Below are 24,325 nucleotides of genomic sequence, written 5' to 3' on the forward strand. Positions count from 1 at the left end.
GGGGGCGGTGGATCCGAGTGGCGAGGCATTTTTCGTCCCAAAATGCCGAAGAGACAGCTTTTTTTGGCACGGCGACGTCTTTCATCGTGTGTTGGAGTCTGCAGCCGCTGCCTCGGGTGTCTAGGGATCTCCTCCTTTACTAACGTCACCACCGATGTAGTCCCTCTGTTCCAAACTACTTATCGTGGTTTTAGTTCAAAATTCCACGACAAGTAATTTGGAATGGAGGGAGTAGAAAGAAACTGCTGGTCAAATTTCAGTGGCACCAGAAACATTTCGAAACAAAAACATGGAATTATCTCCGGTCAGGTGTCTAGTTCCTCATGTCTGTACTATATGCCACACATTTAGTCCGGCCTCTCAAACCTTATCGCTCTCCTGGCTCCCCACAAGCGGTACGTAGTCAGCATGTGAGCCGCGAACGCCTCCCGTCCCAAATCCCAATGCAGGCGCCCGTGACGCCGGCGGGCTCCGTCTCCACCGGAGAGACACCGCTTCAACGGCCACCCGTCGCCATCTCCTCGCCGCCATCCGCCGCAACGACAGCGAGGAGGCGGCTGCTGGTGTCCGCGGGTGGTCTGCTCCTCGTGGCCGCCGCGGGCAACAACAACGCTGCCAGCAGGGGCGCGGCGGCGGCCGCGGTGGACCTCGGCTACGACCCGGTGACGGAGGCGGAGCGCGCGGCGAGCGCCACCGTTTCGCAGCGCGTCGGGGAGGCGGTCCGGCTGCTGGAGGCCGGGCGGGAGCTGCAGGCGCGCGGCGAGTTCGCGGGGGCGCTGGCGTCCTTCACGGCGGTGGTGAGCGGGTACAAGGAGCTGGCGCTGTCGGAGTACGCGCGGGTGGGGCGGGCGCTGGTGCTGTACGAGATCGGCGACCGCGACGAGTCCATCACGGAGATGGAGGACGTGTCGGTGGCGCTCAAGGGGTACCCGGAGATCCACGCCGCGCTGGCGGCGGCGCTCTACGCCGACAAGCACGCGCCGCTGCTGGCCGAGTTCCAGTTCAACATCGCCACGCTGCTGGACCCGCACTACTCCGACCTCGCCTACGTTAGGGACACCAAGCACTGGCCGCCCAGCCTCGTCGCCTCCCTCAAGAACTTCATCACGCTCACCTAGCCTCCCCCTCCTCCTAGTCCTAGGTACCATCACTATAGATAAATTCTTGCTCATCTTTCTTCAGTTCCTCTATCATATACTGTATACCGATACGGAGAACTAAATTGTACCCTCCAATTCAAAAAAAAAATATACTGTAAAAGATTTATGATGTCTGAAATTTGTACCACATACTACTTCCTCCGTTCCATAATGTAAGACATTAAGACATTTTTTAACATCACACTAGTGTTAAAAAACGTTTTAGAACGAAGAGAGTAGTAAATGTGCACGTGCAAAACATGTCTCCTATTTAACTAATAAAATATAAGGCGTTTTTTTGATAAAGGGAGAATAAAAAGTCTTATATTTTTTTATAAAGGAAGATACTAGAATAAAATCTGCCATTTAGGTGAGATCATGGGATTGACCTAAAAAATTCATATTTAGATAATCTAAAAATTCTGAAATTATTTGATGACATACCTATTATGTATATCTACAACTCCAAAAAAAAATCAGCTCAAAACTCGATCTACAATTGGAGATACAAAAATGACAAATTCAACTGTGAATAGTGTCAGCTTTGGGTGAATAGTGTTTGACATTATTCACATCCGATTTTGTCTTTTTTGTTTGCCTAAGTGTAGTTTGAATTAGGAGCTAAAACTTTTAAGAATGTACAACAAACATGGATATGTGTCTTTGATTTTATTTTTTTTGAATTTTTGACCATGTTTTGTATTTTCAAAAAGATTGATCTCATTGATCGCAACTAAGTGCATGGGAGACTAGTATAGGATTTGCACTACGCGTGGCTTTGGTCTTATATGACTTTGCCAGTTGTTGGCGTGTTTTCGCGTGCATGTGAGTTGTTAGCTGTGTGCACTCTAGCTATGCATAGGCCGGGAATGTGCGCTTATTGTGTTATGTATCTTCTTGATGTTTATTTTTTAGCAAATAAAATCCACCATTTGTCAGAGAAATTGTACTGGTAGAAAATTTACAGAGCAAGAGCACAAAGCAACACTCCTTACAGGATGACATCAGAACACTTGGGCCTGGCAGGAGACATACACTACTCCGGGGATCGTATTTCTTTGTGTTAGAAAGATTATTTATTGCACTTATTGACAAGCATTTCTCATTTAACAACAAACAGAACTTTCTGGTAAAAGGAAGCTAACATTGTTCGCGCCAGCAGTTCGAACTCTCAAAGTGAAAGAGAAACTAACTCAGAGAGCTGCTGTTTTTATACATTACCTAATGCTTAGTCCAGACACACTAATTAGCATCAACCAAAATTTACACATAAGGCAAGTAAACTGTACAAAACATACTAGTAAACAAATTTCAGCTCACGCATCACACTCACACTTGATATGGTACGGTACATGATCATGGCAGCTAGCTAGCTTCACTTGGGCTCCACCCTCGACGACGGCAGCCCGCCGCCGCTGTACTCGGACGGGCTGTCACCTCCATACGGGTGGCGCGGCGTCCTGCTGGCGTAGCTCATGGACTCCGACGCCGACTCGGGGGCGCCGCCGGCCATCCTGGTGATCCGCTCGATCTCGCTCACCGCCTCGCCCATGGACGGGCGGTCGGCGCCGGCCTCCTCCACGCACCGCAGGGCCAGGTCCACATACTGCTCCAAGCCGCCCAGCGACGTGGGCGACGCGCCCAGCACCGGGTCCAGCAGGTCGTGCAGGCCGTACAGGTCCTTGCTCCGGTCCAGCGCGGCGAGCACCTCCCGGACGATGTACCGGCCGCGCTCCAGCGGCTTCTTGGCCGTGATCATCTCCAGCAGCAGCACGCCGAAGCTGTACACGTCGCTCTTCTCCGTCAGCTGCTGCGTCATGTAGTACTCAGGGTCCAAGTAACCCTGCCACACCCACATGGACGTGTACAAAGTACAAACAGATTAGGACTGTCCAACTTATAATCATCATCAAGCTTGTAAGGTTGGTTGGAGAGCGAACCATTGTGCCCTTGACTTGTGTGGTGACCTGCCCCCTGCCGTCCTCGCCTAGAAGCTTGGAGAGGCCAAAGTCTGAGACCTTGGCGTTGAGCCGCTCGTCGAGGAGGACGTTGCTTGACTTGATGTCCCGGTGGACGATGGGAGGGTCTGCAAGCTCGTGGAGGTAGGCGATGCCCTTGGCCGTGCCGAGGATGACACGGAGCCTCCGTTTCCAGTCCAGCCGCACGCCGGACTTACCTGAAGAGAGAAATTTCCAGGCAGCACAGCACGCATGAGCAAGAATGACAAATGAATGATGCTGCATTGATCTGATATGTACGCGGGAAATTTCACCTGTGAGGCTCTCTTTGAGTGTGCCATTGGGGATGTACTCGTAGACCAGCATCTGCTCGCCCTGGTCAAGGCAGAAACCCATAAGGCTCACCACGTTCTTGTGGTGAACCCTGGACAGGAGCTCGATCTCGGTTCTGAATTCCAGACTCCCCTGCAGGGATCCCTCCTGGGATCTCTTGACAGCAACCAGTTGCCCAGTCGGAAGTGTCCCCCTGTAAACCTGCAGTTTATATGGAACAACAACATCAGTTAAGTTATATAGATAAATCATAAATGCATGCAATGCAGGATCAACTTGTCTGTCTGCTTCACCTTCCCGAAGCCGCCATTTCCTATGTCGTTCGCCTCCGAGAAGTTATTGGTTATCTTCTTCAGTTCAGCGAACGTGAACGTGCGCGCACCGCGCAGCTGTGGCACACTGGTGCTGGTGCTCTTCATGTCCAAAGAAGCTGCATGGAGATGGTAGTCAGTAGTCAGCATGCAAATAAGCAACATTGGTCACTTGGTTGATCAAAGATGAGATCGCCTACCGAAAGACTGGCTTCTCTCTTCAGTCTTCTTTGGTTCTCTCTTCCGTCTCGTGATGAAAAAAATAACAACAAGCAGCACTGCAATAACAACTGCACCACCGGCAGCAACTCCGACGATAAGTGGCAACTTGTTCGCCTTTGATTTTTTAGATGCTGGCACCTCTGTTGCAATACGATAGCTTTGAGCGATGAAATAGTATGGACCGAAAGCAGGGGGCGGCTTATACGTTTGATTGCTCAAAATGAACCCAATGTCAGAAATGTCCTGCTCTCCAAACTGAACCTTGCCACCAGGGAACACCTCCAAGCTAATCTCCAAGTTGTTGTTCGCATCAAAGAATGGGTTATGAAGAGCGATCGAGTCGATCGGGGCCTTGTATGACAGGAACTTGGTCTTCATGTCCTTCTCCAGTAGAAGATAGTACGACTCATTGCCGAGGTCAGAAAATGATGGTGCCCTGAAGAACAGTGTGCCTTTGTACGGCACAGCACATGTGCAGCTTGGGCTCAGAAGCTGGCTTGGGAGGCATGTCGATGGCAGCCCAGAACAGTTCTTAGAAGTAGAATATGGTGGCGCCGCCGGGTTGGATTGTGTCGCGGTTTTGCAGTATTGCTCGTTGTTCCCTTGGTTGCATATTGGGTTTCCTAAAAGTCTGTGACGAAAATATATGTGAAAAAGCTGAATCCGTCAGGGAATTTTTAAGTTGTGACAGACACAATGCAGAGTGTCTCCTTACATGAGTTTCTTGTTGTATTGGGTTCCCCCAACAGTGAGCTGATCGATTTGATTGTCCTGCAAATCAATTGTTTGGAGCTGGCTACCAAAGTCCGACCCAATATTTAGGGTGCCATTGAAGTGGTTGCCCCGAAGCTTCCTGAAATTGTCAGCCAGTAACAGTTCATTTGAATATGAATAACTGTATGATCATATCTACTTGTACATTTATCAGCTAGCAGCAACCCCTCACAGTGTCTGAATTGCAGAAAGGGCGAAAAGTTCTTGCGGAAGCTGCCCGCCGATTTGCAGATTCTCTAGGTATCTGGAGTCAATGAAAAATGTCAGATAAATTTGCCTTGCCTGATAAAATACTAGACGAGAGCAGAAAAGATAAGAGCTAGAAACTTACAATGAAGTCAAAGACGGCAAAGTGGTGAACCAAGCTGGAGCATCGGATGCATTGAAGGTGTTGTTACTCATGTCCCTGTGACAAGGTTGCTCATGCTTTAATCACAACTCTAGTCTTGTTTTTCAGAAAGGAAAGGTGAATTCATCGCTTACACAAAGCTGAGCGCAGTCATTCCTGTCAGGTCTGGCAGTGGGCCAGTGAGCCGATTGTTTTCTAGATGGCTAGAGCCAAACGAAAAGATTGTAAGCTTCCTCGTATATATATTTGATACTGACACAAAGAAGAATTAAACACACAGGACACTCACAGTTCAGCAAGCTTGGTGAGGTTGTTGATGTTGGTTGGAACTGGCCCAGACAACTGTTTGTTGTTATCAAAACGTCTGCGTTCATTCAACTTCATGATTGGAATCACATATGCATGCTAGTAAGTATCATAGTATGTGGATGCATTTACTTACAGAACTTCCAGCACGTTAAGAAGGCCTAGAGTAGGGGGGATGCTGCCAGAGAAGTTGTTGTTGTCGACAAGACTTGAAAACATGGAACAAATCACTTAATTAGCCTCACCACACAACTGTGGAAGATATGGGTTACGGGATTTTTTTTATGGCCTTACAAATGTATCAGCTTCATGTGTGAGTTGAAAATCTGGCTCGGTATGGTGCCAGAGAGCTGATTACCGCCAAAGTGGCTGCCAAAACACGGTGAGTACACAAGGCGATGTAAAATCTTCAGATATCAAGAAAAGAAAAACTTCAGTTATCAAGATTGGCCATTTCGGAGAATGTACTCACAAGTGCTTTGTATTTGTCAGATTATCCAAACCGGGATTTGTACCGTCGAATACCGGAAGTCCTCCAGTGAGCTTATTGTCAGCCAGATCAAACCAGTATAGCTTCGAGAGGCCACCGAGTGATGGTGGTATGCGACCAGTGAACCTGTTGGAGTTTAGAGATCTGCAGGCAGAGTGGTAATAATCAACCTTATTTTACTGAAACCAAGTGCAGAGATTCGTTTAGAAAAAATTGATTAGGTGAAATCCTGGTACATAAACAAAAAAACTGATAAAAAGTTGCAGCCTGCTAGGTCCAAAAGTAGCACATATATGATTGCGATTTTCTGAGGCATTTTCAGAAAGACTGCCAACCATAACAGTTGGAAGGTCTCATGGTTGAAGAGAGGTCAACCATAGAGTTTATATCCTCTGAACAAGTCAAATTTACAAGAAATGGCCAGGAACGTTATATGCACTAATACACATATTAAGCTACTTACAGAAATATCAGCTTTGAGAGCTGGCCAATCTCTTTAGGTATTTCACCAGCAAAGCTGCAGCCAACAAGTATTCTGTAGAGGGAGGATAGAGCAAAATAAGTCAAAGAAGCATCCATGCACTTGACTTTTTGGACACAGTGAACCTGTTGCGCTCCTCCAAATTATGGACACAGTTAAAAACTACTCACAAATTTTGGAGGTTGCTCAAGCTTCCAATGGATGAAGGAAGAGAGCCACCCAAGTCCCTGTTATAGGATAAGTCCCTGCAGCAAAAAAGAGGCAAATACCTAATAAGTTTGCTTACTACGAGAAATCAAACTTGTCCATTTTATAGGCCTGATTCTGACGGTCCTCACTGAAATCGGATTGAAGTAAAATCAATCGGAAGTGTTTAAACTAGAGCAGAGGAGAGAAGAAATTACATACAAGTATTGTAGTTCCGACAGAGATTGAATGTCCCCCGAAAGAGTTCCGGACAGTGATTGACTTGACAGTCTTCTGCAGAACATCCAACAAAGGAGAAGGACACAACACGACGATGAGTGATCATTGTTCATCAAGGAAATGGATAATTAAAAATAAACACAGAGCCTTGTATAAATCTATGGTGCTTAGGATACTAACATGGATGTGACCCGGTCCTGGATGCACATTATCCCGATCCACTTGTCGCCGCATGGATCATTGCCATCCCAGTTTGATGGTTTGGTGTCCCAGGAAGCTGCGATCCCGGTGAGGCCAGCAGCTGCAAACATAGATAGACAGGAAGAACACGGTGAGCAAATTAACACCGCAGTGACCAAACTAAAAGAAGAAGCAAGAAATACATACTGTCTTGCGCATTTGTGTCAGCCAGGATGACAGAAGCCTGCACAAGAGCGCCAAACAAGACGAGCCATGGAGAGAGCTCCATGCTTGGGCAGTTTCTCGAGGTGTCCCTGAAATGATTTTAGTTGATCATCTGTTTGAAGGTCAGAATAGGCCAGTTGCTATATGAAGGTGACACCAATTGTCTATTCATGGTGAAATGGTCAAGGACATGAACTGTTCCTCTCGGCTCATCCAGCAAGTAATCAATCATGCATACGCACACCTTGGAGAAAAATCGGAGCAAAACAAAAATGCGAGAAGAATAGATGTGGTCAACGGGCTCTGCCAATTGCATTAGGAAAATGACAGGGTTTGCATAGTTTTTTTAGCCCTTAATTTAGTGGTTGGGGGTGCTACATCGCAATTGCACCAAGAAATCAGATGATAAGGTTGAAGAGCATGTGCATTGAAGTATTTGACCCAGACAAAGGATGAAGAACTAGGACAAACTACGGGTACTACATGCAAGGCTAGTGAGTAGAAAAATGGAGGAAACTTCCGATGTTCCTCATTTAGTTGCCTAGTTTCTTCTTTGATGTGTAACATTTTAGTTATTTATCGCCAACTTGAGCTCAACCTACCATGTCCATAAGCCAAGTCATACATGACACGATAGCAAGAACATGCCTCCTAGTGGATTGGCTACAAGCACCTGTCTAAAAGACTTAATTGGCCCCTCCAACTTACAGACTACTTTATTGGCTTCTCCAACTTACAGATTATGCCAGCTATTCCCCCCTAATCATCTTCCCTAATTGTTCCCCTAATTACGCTCGTACCTTTATAACAATCTGTCGCCACCAACTTGATGCGTAGTAGCCGCCGTCATTCGACACCGGGTCTCCTTGCTCTGCTGCCGCTGCCCTTTCGCCTTCTTCCCCATGCACGAACATTGCTGTAGTATCCATCAGCATTCCATCCTCATCGCCGCCGCCGTGTGCCATGTGTGCTCGTGCTGCACCGCCTCCCGGTCGGAGCGCCACCGTCAACCTCAACTTTTGGCTGCCTCGGCTGTTGAAAATCACCTTGCGGCGCGGCGATCCGTGACGTTCATACCTCAAAAATTCCCTATTTGTTCGGCCCAATGGTTCAAGCATTTCACCAAACAGGTTGTGTGCGCCAGACCGGCACGCACGCTGACATTGGCCCCAGGCGATGACGGCTCAGCGCCGCCCGGGAGCAGCAGGCACGCGGTCAAGCACTCACACACACGCCTCACGCAGCCGTTGATCTCCGCAGAAACCGCGCACACAGCACACAGCTGGACGAGTTCCGGACGCGTACGCCGCGGCCAGGAGAGCTGCGGGATCCTCGTGCGTGGGCTTAGATGCTTGCGTCCGTGGCCTCTGCGGAGAGTGAGCTCGGGCCGCGCGTGGTGGAGTGCTCGCCGTCCGCGTTGAGGTGGCCGGCGACGAAGGGAAGGGAGGACATGGCGGAGCGGGGCCGCTGGTTCCCGTAAGCTGCATCGACAAGGAAGGCGGAGCGGAGCCGATTGGCAGCAGGGCGGGCCGCCGGAGAGACATTTCAACGGAACCGGCACGGCAAGAAATCCACCGTCGACGTGTGCGTCGTGATTCGTGCGGGGATTCATCCATTAACTAGGCGCCGGTCGATCGGCCGAGTCCCGGGCCAGTTAAGCGTAGTACACCGTTTGATTTGGTAGACCCCGGCCGTCAGATCCACGAGCTCGCTCGTCTTCCACCCCATCCCCGTCTTTTGATCCGCTAAAAAGTCAAACGGGCATGCGGGAGGTCGTAGCTGCGCGCCAAATGCACACCACCCCATGCCAGCAGCTCGCCCGTCGCCGGTTCGCGTGTCGCCGCTCCTCCTCCCCCCCCCCCCCCCCCCCCCCTTAGATTATAAAGCAACATCCAACCGATACAACCAGCTTGCTGGGACCGCAACACAAACAAGCCCAAAAGAAAAAGGAAAGAAAGAAAAAAAAATGCCGACACCGACAGCTCAACTAAGCAAAGATGGCCGACACCCGCTGCATCCTCCGGAGAAGTACCACCGCCCGCCAAGCACTTCGAAGCCTCGCGTACCAAGCAACATCTTCATGAAGAAATGCGACGACGACGACGCTGCTATCCGGACAAGTTCTAGGGTTTCCCCCGGTACGCGGGTGGCAGTGGGGAAGGGGTATCACCGACGGCCCTCAGGAGGGTCTGGCAACGCCCACGGGCGTAGCCGCGCCGGTGGCAAACGAGCCGCCAGAGAATTCTCCCGCCCCGGAACCACCACCGCCACCCTAGACAAACGGAAGCGCACCGCCCAACATGCCACCCACCAGCCTGTGCCACCACGGATACCGCACCATCTTCACCGTCTCACCGAGGCCACCAACACGAGACCTGGAGGTAGGACGAGAGGACACCGGGCTCGGCGGCAACCGCAACGCAGCCGACAGGAGGGAACAACCTCCACCGCCGCGTACATCCGACCGGACATAGCGACAGGGACTTGCCAGGCCACCACTGGCCCAACCGGACCCCAACGACAGTCCCTGCAACCACGCTGCAGCACATCGGCCGCCGAAGTCATCACCACCGCAACCACGGTTGCCTCGCCTCACCACCAGGAAGCTACGCCGTCACGCCCCGGACCGCAGGCCCGACCCAGACCAGATGGGGCCCAAAAGGGCCCAGATCTGGGCCGAGCGGGCGCCGCCGGCCAGCCGCCCATCGCATCGCCTCGCAGCCAACGGCCACGTCGCCGCATCGAGAGCACCCGAGGCCCGCAGAACACCGCCACCAGTCGAACAGCACCATTCGTCGGGCAGGGGAGCCCTGACTCCTCCACCAGGCGCGCGGGAAAGGGACGTCCGCCGCCGCCGGCGGCACCCGGGCACGCCGGAGGCCGGCCGCTGTCGGTGGCGGCGAAGGGAGATGGAGGAGGAGGGGGTCGGGACGGGGAGGCGGGCAGGGGGCGTTCCGCCGCCTCGGGGAGCGACAGGAGCGTCGGGGGAGGGGAAGGGGAGGGAGGAGAGGGAGGAAGGCCGGGAGGCGCGCGACCCGGCGGCCGATGCTGGCGGGAGGAGGCGAGGGAGGCCGGCGGCGGCGGGGGGGAGCATGGGAGGAACCCTAGATCGGGGTCGCTCGGGAACTGCGGTGGGTCGCTTGCAGGGGTCTGCCGCACGCAAGTGATTCAAGTTCTGCCCATATGCAACAAACCATCGCAACAGAAAAACATGCCATGGACGCTGGAACAATAGCTTCTGCCAGTGGGTGGTTGCAAACCACTGCAGCACCCCTCTCCCCTGTCGCCTGAGCTTCGTCGGCTCACCGCAACGCTCCCTACCGTCGTTGCACAGTTGAAGCTTTCCCAGATATGGTTGAAGCGTTTGCTTTCAATGGTTACAACTTTTTCCGTTTGGGCGGTGACCGGTGGAAGCTTTCTCTATCGCCGATTAAATCTTTTTTCATCTAGGGTTAAAACTATTTTGTTAATGGTTGCAACTTTTTTTGTTGCGCATTGGCCGACTGTAGCTTTTTTCATCAACGGTTGAAGCTTTATAATCTAGGGTTAAAGCTTTTCCAGTCAGCCGTTGGGACCCTAGTTTGCGCTGGTTTCAGCACACGACAGCCATGGATTGCAGCATCGTCGCGGCTGTTGTTGTGCTTCCTAAAAACAGGAGCTAAAAAGGAGGTGGCGGCAGCACGCAGTGGTGTTGGTCGAGGATGCGAGAATGGAGGTGGATTGTGCCAAGGGGATGTAAGAAAGACAAAGTGGTCGGGAGGGAAGGGATAAGGTGGGGGAGCGACGTGTCATGCGCGACCGGTGTAAGATAAGATTGGGCCGGTAGGCCGTTGTGAATCGTTTGCCTAACCAATAATATTACTCCCTCCGTAATATTTTTCAGAACGGTATTATGATATATATGTAATTTATTTAAGTTGAGCGTGCTGAAACCTGAATTACACAAGAACAAAACTCCACCCTGAGGCGAGCTTAATAATACTTAGCCAAGCCGAATAACGGATTACACTAATTTAACACAAAGTTCACAAGGATGCGAATACCATGTACTCCCTCCGCAAAACAGCAACACTTATTTTAGGATCAAAGGTAAAGGTAATAATCCGTCTCCATCACAACATTCGGATCAACCTCAGGGAGCAGCAAATAGCACCGCGCCACTACTAAGAACCAGCAGTCCTTTTTCTTTTTCGAGAAGATCACCAGTACTTTACTACGGAGTACATATCTTCCGTCTCCAACACAACATTCCGACTTGTACGTACTTCTAAAAGAAAGCGTCCCCTATACAAAAACAGATATAGAACACGACCGTGAGCGAGCAAACTTGCTGCTGCTGGCATGGAGACCAAATAAATACGTACGTATTTCATACTGAAATCAGCAGCGTGATTACTAAAACTGAAAGCATGAACAGAACAGCTAAAAAGTGGTAATAGTGGACCATACCTCCCGCGTTGTTGATGAAATGTCATTAAGAGAGGACCACTTTCAAGTTTATTCATCGTCATGCTCTTCATCGCTGCTGTCGTCTGCTCCCACGATAGTTACTGTGAGGCGGTTGCGATGGGCATTTGTTTCATTCCTTATGGCAGCTGATGCAGCCTTTAACTCAGAATATGTGGCTCCCCACTTGTCAAGACGGAATTTTGCATCTTTCAGACTTGCGAGGTGCACGATACCGAAATAATACGCATCCTCTGTTGCCACTGAAACCGGGACATCGAGCTTCTCAAGATTTGGCAATGCCCCTTCCGTAAATACAAAGTTGACAGTACCAGCAGTGCTATACGAAAGACGAAAGTGCAGCTCCTTCAAACATTGGAACCCTCTGCCTTGCACAGCAAGCGTTCTCCTTTGCCCTCGCTCCAACCAAAGTTCCAGATAAAGTAAACAAGGAAGCTCGCCAAGCATGTGAAGTTCCTCCTGTGTTACGTCACTGACAATAAGTAGTAGGTATGTAAGACTGGTGAGTTCTGGTGTGATCCACTTTGGAATTTTTGGAAAATAGTAGTTTGTGGTCATCCCAAATATTAGGAGTTTAGATGGCACAGGAGACCAAGAATCTAAGAACTCGAGGGGAGTTGAAAAATCAGTGGATATCCAGAAACATTGGAGTTTGTGTCTTCCAAGCCTACATACAGAGGAGAGCAACATATCTGCACGCCTATTGTTTGCATCACCCAAATGCACATGGAGTTCATTCAAAGTATCCAGATTCCCGAGCTCCTCCACTGCTCCAACTGAACTGAGGGAAATATTAAAGCCTGAGACCACTTGTAGGCTCCTCATATTCCCAATCCCGTTTGGTACCTTGGTTCTCCCAGATCTGTATCTGTATCTATATGGGCCACTTTCAGTGAGCAGATGTTGTAGCTTGATGAGCTGATCAATTCCAGCAGGCAATTCATCAATGCATGTATTCCTAAGGTCTAGCGTCTCGAGACCATGTAGCGTCACAATTCTTGATGGTAGCTCTGATATGTATGTGTTCTTAAAGCTGACAAACTTTAGCTGGAATAGCTTGTCCATAGGGCTCATGTCATACTCCTTTACATCCTCACAATCTTCAAAATCTAATACACGTAAAGCGTCAAATTTACCGAGACTGGGCAAGTGTTTGATGCAACCTGATCTTGTCACTGTCAGAGATCGAACATGGCTCAGATCTTCATTTTCCAATAAAGATGCAACCTCCTGGTCAATGCCCTGGATTGATAGTCGTCGAATAAAACCTTGTCGATTTGCCAGAACTGTTTGCCCGCTGTCTACCACAGTGATGAAGTTCTCTTCGGCTGATTTGGAAATAAGAAGTTCAAGCATCATGTCGTGCACTCTACAGGCACGAGCCTTACCATCATGGCCAATGTCCACTGGTTGGACCATGTTTTTATTGATAAGCTCGTAGAAGTACTTCTCAGCAACATCCTGTTTGCTCTGTCCACGCTCTTCAGAGATGAAGCCTTCTGCTATCCATCGCCTGACTAACCTCTCTTTGTCAATGACATAATCCTCAGGAAAAATACTTAAATACAACAAACAAGTCTTGAGGTGACCAGGAAGAACATTGTAGCTCAAGGATAATATATTTTTCATTCCCTCTAGACTCTGGCTTTTGCTCAGGTCAGAACCAATTGACCTTTTCACCTTCTCCCACTCTTGTTTGTTAATTGGTCCTCTTGCCAATAAATGAGATATACTGTTAATTGCCAATGGTAGGCCTCCACATTTTTTCAAGATCTCATACGAGATATCTCTCAGCATATCAGGGCAACAATCCTCAGAGCCAAATATTGTTTTGAGAAACAATCTTTTAGAATGAGAACCATTTAAGGGCTTCATTTCATAGATGCGGTCATCAGTACTCAGGGAACATGACCTTGCTATATCAAAAATGCGTGTAGTAGCTATAATCCGGCTAGAGCGGTTATTCTCTGGAAAAGCACCCTTGATATCATTCCATGCTGATACAGACCATACATCATCAACGATGATGAGATACCTAATAGATAGAATGGAGAAGGAATTTGATTAGAAAAGGTAAACAACAATGAAACTCCAAAATTGTGCAACTCTTGATTCAGGTGCTCAAATACTTAAATCATGCTTACCACTTATGCTTCCATATGAATCTTACAGTAACTTGGTATGAAGCACATTTTTGTTGCATTTTGCAATTAATATGAAAACCTATCGGAAGTCTCCAACTATTTTCTATCACTGCTAATTCTCTCTATCTATAGTACTCCATGCTTACAAAACTGATGTTACGACATGTTGTTCGTGATTATGGTAGGCCCTCACCTTTCCCAGAATTGCTTTGCAGAGCACATCAGCAACAACTCCCGATATTTTGAGTGGTTTCAGTACTTTATAATATTAACTTTTATGCAGTATTGTTCAATATATGAAAAGATAATACTCCCTCTGATCAGTACAACTTTAGTACAAAGTTGTACTAGATTGGCGACAAGTAATATGGATCGGAGGGAGTACTACAGTCAGTAACTAAAATCAGGAAAAACGAAAAGGTACGCTTGTAAATGTTTTGCAGAAAAGTAGAAATAAATCTGAAGTTACCTCTTATCTTCCAGTAGGTTCCTCAGCTTTTCAATAGATGTCATTTCATCCCAGTTTTCGATGTCTTTTGTATAATCCTTCGGATAAGGCACTTTATGGATCAGACCCTTGACTATTTTCTTTATATCTGGCTTTTGTGAGATGGATACAAAAGCCTTGCAATCAAACTGCCGTTCAATTTTGCCATATACCTCATTCGCTAATGTTGTCTTTCCCAGTCCACCAAACCCAACAATCGACAACACCTTGCGACGATGTTTGGTTGAGCTATTTTCTTCTTCCATCATCCACTTGGCAAGATCACTTGTTGGACCGTCGATGCCAATAAGGTTTTCACTGAAACGAGCATCAAGTCGAAGACCTCCAGCACCATGACTGGAGTTGGCGTTGCTACAAGCAATATCATCAAGCTTGTAACTAGTCTTGAGATCTTTCACTTGCTTGATACGAGCCTTGAGGTCATCGATTTGGTTTGCAAATCCATGCCGATGCCCAAGTGTCCTAAGGCAGCTAACAATCTTGCGGAAGAACTCCTTGAAGCCGCCACGGTGGTTGCTGCCGCCACTGCCAAGCTGGTGAATGAACTTGTCGAAGCAGTCTTCAGTATCGTATGCCAGCTCCCTTAAGAGCGATATCCATGTCGTTCATCCGGATCTTCTATCGTCGTGTACTTCTTGAGCGCACCATGCATGCTGGTGAGCTCCGCTTTGAGAGAGTGGATCTCACTCCGCACCCCTTTCAGGCGCTTAAACTCGTTGGCGAGCAGATCGGTGAGCTTCCCCAACAGAGGGCCCAATGCGCCCTCCGAAGCGCTCACCGCATCCATCTCTCCCTCTACTACTCCTTGCCTCTGGACGCAACGCTCGTGTTTGTGTTTGTGTTTGTGCGCTAGATTGATGGTGTTACAAGAGCAGGACGAGCAACCAGTTGGGTTACAAGAGCAGGAAGAGCGGCCAGTTGGCTTATTACCCGCATATATAAATACTACTCATCTGCTGCTGTCCTTCTCACTTCGCACGAGGACGATCGTAGACAGGCAACGTGGGTATCATTAAGTCAGGTTCAGAGCTGGGGCCAGATAGCTCGCATCAAGTTACAGTAAGATTCTCGGTGTACTCAGTGTCACTTGCTGTCAAGGTGTGAACATATAAAGACTCGCGGTGTACTAGTGTTATTGTGGAGGGAGCAGTTTACGGCCATGATTGTAGGGAACTGCTCTGTGGCTGGACTGCATTGCCATTAATCCGATGGACACAGTTAGGTGAAGTAGGTACTCCCTCTGTCCAGGTGCATAAGGCTCGTATGCCTACCCCAGTGCATTTAGGATTTTCAAATATATTAGTCGCCCTTCATTAGTTAGCACTAATGACTCGTATGCCTACCCCAATGCATTTAGACTGGTCATAGTGGGGAGTAACTTATACTAGTGTCATGTATATGACACTAGTCTAAGTTACTATCTCCATAGTGCAAAGTATCTTAGTAATAGTGTCATAGATTGTTTCATTTATTGTCTTATAGACTCATTTTACCTCGGAAAGCGCTATGTTACAGTAACATATTATGTTACTCCAAACACCTCTCTCCTTATTAAATACTCGCCACATAAGTAAAATTGTCTTGGGGTGTGTTAAGTTACTGCCTAAGTTACCCCCACTATGGCTAGCCTTAGGCTGGTTGTAATGGTAGTATCATAGCTAGTATCATGCATGTCAACTAGGCAATTTTGATGAGGTGTCATAGAATTAAATGAAAAAAAAGGTGAAGTATCATATCATGATACCGTATCATAATAAATGCTATGCTACTTTGTGTCACGCATGACAATAAATAGAGTAGTACGTGATACTAATATATGATACTATACATTAGGGAGGTAGTATCATGCACTAGTATCATATGCATGATACTAATATATGATACTCCCCATTACAATCAGCCTTAGTATTTTCAGCTTCACATTTATCTTCCTTCCATATGCAAACTAATTAGCCGCCTCTATCATTTACTTTTTCTTTGCATGCATGCAAGCTGGACCTAAAGAATTGTGTGAAACAATCAGTTAGCCTATGCATGGTTAGTCCTACCATCATTACACTTAATGCGGGATTAACTAGAGGGAGAGAAAAAACGTGATGAGCGTCCAATCAACATATGCCTAGTTCACGGTGCCATTTCTTAGGTGCCCTATGCACCTGGACGGTGGGAGTAACAATTGTCCTACGAAACCACCGAAAATAGACATGTGCAACAACTGCAATCATACAAGAGGACAAGTTATAATGATGCCTTTTGGAAATAGGCATGCCACCACCGCCCCGGCGCACCAAAAACAGTGTTTGAATAGCCCAACCAATAACACACCGGTCCCCAAACATGGCAATAAAGGCATCTCCAACGGTAACCTGTAAAAATCATCCTGCATCTGTCCGTAGACAGGGGGACCAATCTGCGGACACAGATACGGAAGGTCGACGTCTAACACTAGCCGCATACATTTCAAACTCTTTTTCAACAAATCGGATGAAATTCATGTAAACATGACCGGATTTCGTACAAACATGACGGATTTCATACAAACCGGACGAGAACGGTTACAGTTTGAACATATTTTCAACTAAAAAGCTAAAATTATGTGCACGTACGTTCGCGTGGAGCTCCACTCCCACGACACGAATACATTACACTAGTCTATGGGCGGCCACGGCTTGTCTTCCCCATGTTCGGCAACCCGAAAAAATCGGGTTGGCGGGAGCCCCGGAGGCATGTTCTTCCCTCGTATCTTCCCTATGTCTGGCTGGACCGCTCATCGGAGCGACAAAAAGGGTGCTTCAGCCGGAGGGAAAGGGTGCTTCCGTGGAGCTCAGGCAGGTGCCCAGGATGGTCTGAGATAAAGGAGAACCGGCTGGGTAACCGGCGGTGCCCTTCCTGGGACCCAAGCGGCGGGGGCCTCCCATGTTCTACTTCTCGATGATGGCAGTGGGGCGCGGATGTGCTGGCCGCCACCTCGTCCACATCCGCACAGCCTGGTTCTTTCTCTGCGTGCATGGCGCGGTACGCGTCAACGACGGATGGCGCGGTCGCAGGCACTAGATGCGGTGATGCCCGTGCCGTCGTACTCCCCACCGTGCCGGTATGGAGCAACTCACCACTCCTCATCAAGTTGGCCTGGAGCGGCGAGTTGTTGAACTGGGGCAGCAACTTGCTCCGTCGGGTCAAGCGCGGGAGCCGGAGCAGCGAGCTGCCTCGCTCGTATCCGGCGGGCTCGGCGGGCCACCCAACCAGCTTGTATGCCGGAGAACTGCCCTTTGAAAGCCATTGAAAGAGTGGAGAAAATGATGAAGGAAGAGATGGGGGAGCGGCGGAGGGGTGTGATTTTTGCCTAGCATTCGGCCTTGTTTAAATAGAGGGTGGACGGGAGGAGCTTGGCCGGCGTTGCGTTTAATGCCAGCCCCCTCATGAGCGGACGTGTGACTGGAGTAGGTTTCTCGACTTCCACGCTGGTTTAATGGAGGCGTATGAATGCGGTGAGGAGGCGTGTTCAGCTGGGCATGCAGCGTCCTCGGCCGGTGAGCTGCTTCGATGGCGGAGGCAGTGAGAGGTCGCTTACGCCCTGAGTCGCCTTCAATGCAGAGCGGCGCGCTCTATAACGGCATGAATGCGAGCAGCTGACGCCGGGCGGGATGCGAGTGGGAGAAGGGGGAGGGATTTTTGGTGGGCTAGGGCGGTCAGAAGTAGGTTGGGGATCGGTCCGGACTCCTGCAAACCTCCTCCACTTTTGTCTCCGCTTTGCAGGAGAAATCGCGTTCAGATCACACCGCAGACCGATACAGACCCAAATTAAATGGCTTCCGCAGTCTGGACAGTGCGGTCCGAACGGATGATGGCGGTTTGCGAGTCCGCCATGGAGATGCCCCAAGCAGACCACCCCCACAGTCCAACAATTCAAACACTCAGCAGTGAAATGTGTGTGCGTGTGCATGTAAATATACTGTGATTTTGCAAAGTGATAAATAGAGTCTGACCTTTGTTTCTTTTGTTCATGTACAATATCTTCCATCATAGACCAAAGTGCATGTGAGAAAACAACATAGAGCATGTTATTCAATATGCAAATAACTGCACACAATACTCTTAGTTGTGCTCAACCAGTTGACATCACAAATCTTAAAATCGCTCTGAAGAACACACATAGTACATTGAGTGCTGATGCCATACATGATTCACAGATTGTATAACAAAAACTGATAATGGCTGCCTCATGGTCTAGGGACATACTGAATGTAAGGTGGACATGTACCTAGGAGTAAAATAAGAGGAATCATCCGCCACACTTTATGCCGCCACGCAAATTCAAAAAGGTCTTCCAAAATAAGCTTGTTCTACATAGGCTTGTGTTGTTCTACCTGGAATCAGTCAGTGGCTGAAGCAGTAGGATGCAATGTTTGATACATCGAGAGCTATTGGTCGCGCGGCCATTCACAACACTTGCATGGACGCTAAGATGCTCCAGGTTTGTAAACGTCTGAAGAATAAACACCGGGAAATCATGCTTTTTTTGTACAATATACAAGAAGAAAATAGTTGTAAGATGCTGCGATGATTCAGTGTTGGGTATATATCTCTAGAAGTACTGAACTGTGTCCACAGGTGTGGTAACAGACGCAGCTTTGCAAGCCTCCTCATCTTGGACCGAACCATGCACATACATATAATGGCAGTAGTAGGACATTATAGAGAAGATCAATGATCACAAAAAAAATATAGCATGGAAGCACATAGAGAGTTAGCCGCAGATGAGACACATAGTAAAAATATTGGTCTAGAAATGGGAAGAAGTGATTCATAGTTGAGATATTCAATCACACTGGTAGTCTTGAGAGTTAAATTTTCACTGGTTCAACACTATTATATGCAAGAAATCAGATTTTCTTGAAAATAAAATGCTTGAATTGGAAGTGATAGACGCAGAAGAAATTAAAAAATTCGATTCTATTTCAAAAGTCAAAGAGATGGAGCAACATGAGTAATTATGCACTGCCATTTTTTATCGTGTGTGGTCTACGTGCAACAACAGGAGTAACCATGCAATTTAAATTTTTCATTGCGTTGGCTACTGCTTGAAGTTTAACAGTCACGTCCTGCCGATCAGGACGAAGACCATCCAACATTGTACCTAAAAACTTCCCTATTTGTCCAACCCAATGGTTCAAGCATTTCACCAAACTTGTGTGCACCAGACTGACACGCACGCAGCCGTTGCCCGAGGCGATGCTGGCTCAGCGCCGCTCGGGAGCACCATGCACGTGGTCAATCACTCACACACACGCCTGACGCAGCTGTCCGTGTCCATAGACACCACGCGCACAGCACACAGCTGGACGAGTTCCGCACGCGTACACCGCGGCCAGGAAAGCTCCGGGATCCTGCACTTGCACGCACACAGCCGTCCATGTGCGTGGGCTTAGGTGCTTGCGTCCGTGGCCTCTGCGGAGAGTGAGCTCGGGCCGCGCGTGGTGGAGTGCTCGCCGTCCGCGTTGAGGTGGCCGGCGACGAAAGGAAGGGAGGACATGGCGGAGCGGGGCCGCTGGTTCCCGTAAGCTGCATCGACAAGGAAGGCGGAGCGGAGCCGATTGGCAGCAGGGCGGGCCGCCGGAGAGACATTTCAACGGAACCGGCACGGCAAGAAATCCACCGTCGACGTGTGCGTCGTGATTCGTGCGGGGATTCATCCATTAACTAGGCGCCGGTCGACCGGCCGAGTCCCGGGCCAGTTAAGCGTAGTACACCGTTTGATTCGTGTGCGGGCCCATCCATTATTTCTCGGTTCCGGCTATATACCAAGGATCCGGCTTGCCTGCTCCCTTCCCGTGCTCATATCTGTGCTTACGAGAGACTATAGACGCCAACTGGACCCACATGCATGTGTGACAGGAAAATGTTATCAGGTTCACTCTCTTTATCTTACACAATAAATCTAGAGTTTCCCATAAATATACTCTTTTATTTCATCTTTGCTAATTTAAACCATTCACATATATTAACTCATAATTTTATTTTTGAAACTTTTTATATATTCGAAGTCCTAGCACCAGGTCCGTTAGAACAAGATCAATTTTTGATACATTTCGAACATATTTAAATTTCAACATTTCAATTCAGTTATTACTCAGTTTGTTTCAGTGTGGGGAACTGCTTGATGATTAAAATTTCTTTAAATTTTTAGTGATTTTTTTAACTGAGTGTGACATGTTTTTAAGAGGAGTGAAGTTTTTTAGTGAAATTAGTTTGTTTCGAGGAGTGGATTTTCTTTAAGTTTTCTGAATTGACTGAAATGAAATTTTTTGAATGAGTGCATTTGTTTTAAAAAAATAAGTGAGATCACTTCTTTGAAATGAAGTGAAATTATTTTAAAAAAATATCAATCATTTCAGAAAATCATTGAAATGGATGGACTCAATAATTAAAAAAATGAAGTCACTCTTTTTGAAATAACTGAAATGGATGTTTTTATATAATTCAAACCGGTCTTTTGAAATAATTTGATATCGGTATTTTGAAATTACAATTGGAGCTGGTTTTTCTGGAAAAAAGAAATTTGTTCTTTTTTAAATGAGTGTTTGAAATAATTCTATCTTCTCTTTGAGAGAATTGAAATGAGTGTTCAAAATAATTCAGATCATTTTTTTACAAACTGAAATCAGATTATTTAAACATATGAAATGACTTTTTTAATAATTGAAATCAATTTCTTGAAGTGAAATAAGTTGACTGAAATGTTGATATATAAACGTGCTTGAAAAGTATCCAAGATTAGTCTTGTTATAAAGGTTTGTGCGCGAGGAGTTCAAATATATAGAAATTTTTGAAATTATGGTTTAGAAGATATTGATGGTTTAAATTAGCAAAGTTGAAATAAAATGTTGGAGTTCTTGTGTGAGAGAAGAGGGAATGGGCTTGTCACATGCCTGCAACTAGAAGCAAAGGACAGTGGTGGGTTAGCTAGGTGAAATACCAGTATTCAATAAACTAGAAAAAAACATTTCTATACAACATGGGGTGCAACATACGGTTTGATGTGGCATGAGCGGATTGGCTAGCGGGTTGCCAGTAGCTACCAACACCGCTAGATTTTCCACTTTCAACGCACCGACAACTAGGAGTATGAAAGGGAGCATGCACCTTGCAGAGGAGAGAGAGAGAGAGCAAGGAGGATGTGACTCTTAGGGTGGGACTGAGGTGCGCCATATAGGCGTCTGGATTCTCCCACGGCTCTTGATTTAGGGTCGTTGTGTCATTCTGTGGGATTTTGAACGTTTGGACAAGTCCAGCCCAATCTAGTGATATGGCCAAGGATGATGCGATGACGACAAGAAGTGAAGATTTTCCATTTATATCTTGAGTTATAGGAGTAGCACACTATTAAGAGGGGGTCAAAGGGGCTCATGATATATTTGCTCAAGTCAATATCTCCTAAACACTATTTCATACACACAAAGTCCAAAGCCATATAGGCTACCTAGTCACACCTTTGGATTGGCTCAAATCCTAAGTTCACTGAATGGCTGGAGTATCCGGCACACATGCCAGATTGTCCCATTGATGTCCGGACTGTCTGGGTCGCTTGTCGTACTGTCCCACTACATAACCCAAAATATCAGTAGCAAAAAACACCCAGTTTCACATTAAGATGAACAGTTCATCAGAGAGCTTGCTCAACCGGGCTATTGGTTGGATTGTCCGGTGAATGGCCAAAGTAACCGGGCTACTATCCAGACTATTTGGCTTGTGGTCCCAGAACATCTGTAAGTAAAATTGCCAAGATGGATAGTGGGACGGACGAATTATCAGGGAGTTGTTTTATCGAGCAGTTCTTGGACTATTCGGGTTGCTACCCAGACTACCAGCATACTGCCAGATTGTTCGGGCTAAGTGTCGGATTGTCCGTCACGTGCACTATTTTCTTTGTTTATTTGTTTTATTTTTGCCTTGTCTCAGTGGTTGGACTGTTTGGGTTCCTAGCCGGATTGTCCAGCCTGTGCAAAAACTGTCCCAAACGGCTAGTTCTTTGGAGGGCTATATATACCCCTCTACCACTTCGGGGAGGGGTTGACCAACACAATATTAGGACCCTGGACATTTCAAAAGGCTCACTCTCCTTTCTCCACCAAATCGTGAATCCTATGGAGATTTGTGAGAATTCTTGAGAGAATTTTTACCCATTGGTAGATCCACTCGTCCTCTATCTTTTGATAAAACCAATTTGTGATTCGGGCAAGTCTTGATTTGTTCACCTTTAATCTTGTTACTCTTGAAGGTTGGAGACTCCTAGTCGGTAGAAGTGCTCCGGTGAGAAATCGACTAATGATTTACCCCGGAAAGTTTGTGAAGGTTTGGAGGCCGTTCAAGGTCTACTACTAGTGGTTGATAATCACATCTGTTTTTATATCTTAAGGAGATTAGGGTGAGCCTTTGGGGTGTTGATGTGCCTTCATCGAACACCCCTCCCGCCAATGGTGATTTGCTTCCCTTCAAAGAAGTGAACATCAAGATACATCCTCGTCTTCGTGTTTCCGGTTATCCCTCTAGCTTCCTACTCATTGTTTACTTTGGTCACCTGACGGTGCACTTGATATATCATATTGTGTTGCTTAAACATCACATCACTGTGATCCCCTCACTACACTTGTTATCTCACCTAGCAATTTTTAGGCTCACATTTATATTTTCCCACTTTCCTAAACAAACTAATAATCAATTAAAAAGTTTGATTGTCCCTATTCAACCCCTCCCCCCTCTAGGTCCATCTCGATTCATGTTTCTTATCTATTTGCTTTCCTAGTGGTCAGTTGTCTACAATTTTTAACTTAGCTTAATGACCCCATTTAGAGTTCTTCCACCAGTTTTGGTTTGGTTCTGAGCTCAGTTGTTTTAAGGAAACATAAATATCTATGTGTCACGGCGAAAAAAGGATCTATGTGATGGTTTACTGACTGGTTAAATATGCAACTTTAGTCAATGGCAATTACTCCCTTTTGTCTGCCTATGTTGCAAACTTCATATTTTGCATTTGGCATCATTTTGGATTTGAAGCGCTTGGATCAACTAGATGGGCAGGACAATGTGCACCAATACTGCTATGATGAGCTTCTCAACATTCTCATCGAGCCCCTCAGTAGATAGAAGCTCGAGAATGGTCTCCATGTTACAATCTATCTCGGCGGGGGGGGGGGGGGGGGGGGGGGGGGATACAAAACATTTTTGTCCCAAATGACCTTCCTACCAGATTCCACTATTAGAATGATAATTAAATACAAGGTTCGGGAGCAACAAAGCATATTGGCAAGAAGTCTAAAAAACTAACGAGCTTCAAAATCTAACCCGTATCTATTCATAGTTGACGATAATGCTAGCGAGACATCATTATCCCTTCATCTCATGAACAATGGCACTATACGAGTACTAGCCACATTAATGCTCTCCATCCCCGGTAAACATCTGATGTGAGCACATCTTGTATCCACTATTTTATCACCACCAGAAATAGCCTCACCATATGCCTTGGCTTCAAAACTTGCCTATCACGAAGACAGGCAATAACTACTGATGAAGCTCCTAGAAAAATACTTCGAAAGTCTACCTAGGCACATTGTTGCGGTTGTGCTAGAACTGAGTTGCGGTAAGGTTGGCCTCTCTTTCTCTCACCCAACTTATCATACGAGCATCGGTCCCAGAACTTTTTTTTCAACACAGTACAGACGCAAGCGCTCATATACACGTGTATACACTCATGAATGCACACACACACATCTTACCCTTATGTGCACCTCCGAAAGACTGAGCCGACATATCATCTTGAAATTTATGAAGTCACCGCACTACTAGGAAAAGGGCTATAAATGGAATTGACACTAATGGCGCATCAGACATGTGGTGCGTCATTACTATATACTAATGGCGCACCACGTCCACGGTGCATGCGCCATTAGTAAAAAAAAATTAATTTTTTCAAAACTACTAATGGCGCACCGTGGGAGTGGTGCGCCATTAC

At 47.2% G+C, this 24,325-nt stretch overlaps 3 protein-coding genes across 3 annotated transcripts; 1 reads left to right on the forward strand and 2 right to left on the reverse strand.

The window, feature by feature from the left end:
- Positions 1-349: 349 nt before the first annotated feature.
- On the forward strand, positions 350-1,269 carry LOC125542798 (uncharacterized). Its single transcript, XM_048705974.2, has one exon. The coding sequence runs from the start codon at positions 444-446 to the stop codon at positions 1,116-1,118; it is 675 nt and encodes a 224-aa protein (XP_048561931.1). The 5' UTR covers positions 350-443; the 3' UTR covers positions 1,119-1,269.
- Positions 1,270-2,316: 1,047 nt separating this feature from the next.
- LOC125542797 (leucine-rich repeat receptor protein kinase HPCA1) lies at positions 2,317-7,501 on the reverse strand. The gene is made up of 18 exons (XM_048705971.2): positions 7,177-7,501; positions 6,970-7,090; positions 6,772-6,843; positions 6,534-6,608; positions 6,346-6,417; positions 5,865-6,026; positions 5,687-5,761; positions 5,529-5,600; positions 5,376-5,450; positions 5,221-5,289; positions 5,069-5,143; positions 4,910-4,981; positions 4,679-4,816; positions 3,942-4,594; positions 3,724-3,860; positions 3,412-3,631; positions 3,080-3,315; positions 2,317-2,982 (listed from the first exon to the last, which is right to left on the reverse strand). The coding sequence occupies exons 1-18, from the start codon at positions 7,256-7,258 to the stop codon at positions 2,515-2,517; spliced, it is 2,874 nt and encodes a 957-aa protein (XP_048561928.1). The 5' UTR covers positions 7,259-7,501; the 3' UTR covers positions 2,317-2,514.
- Positions 7,502-11,653: 4,152 nt separating this feature from the next.
- Positions 11,654-15,292, reverse strand: LOC125547931 (disease resistance protein RGA5-like). Its single transcript, XM_087516622.1, has 2 exons — positions 14,275-15,292; positions 11,654-13,696 (listed from the first exon to the last, which is right to left on the reverse strand). Exons 1-2 carry the CDS (start codon positions 14,559-14,561, stop codon positions 11,692-11,694), a joined length of 2,292 nt encoding a protein of 763 aa, XP_087372748.1. The 5' UTR covers positions 14,562-15,292; the 3' UTR covers positions 11,654-11,691.
- Positions 15,293-24,325: the final 9,033 nt, after the last annotated feature.

Source organism: Triticum urartu, chromosome 3A (genome assembly GCF_056163025.1).
Source record: "Triticum urartu cultivar PI428250 chromosome 3A, HENAU_Tu73, whole genome shotgun sequence".
Taxonomy (NCBI): Eukaryota; Viridiplantae; Streptophyta; class Magnoliopsida; order Poales; family Poaceae; genus Triticum; species Triticum urartu.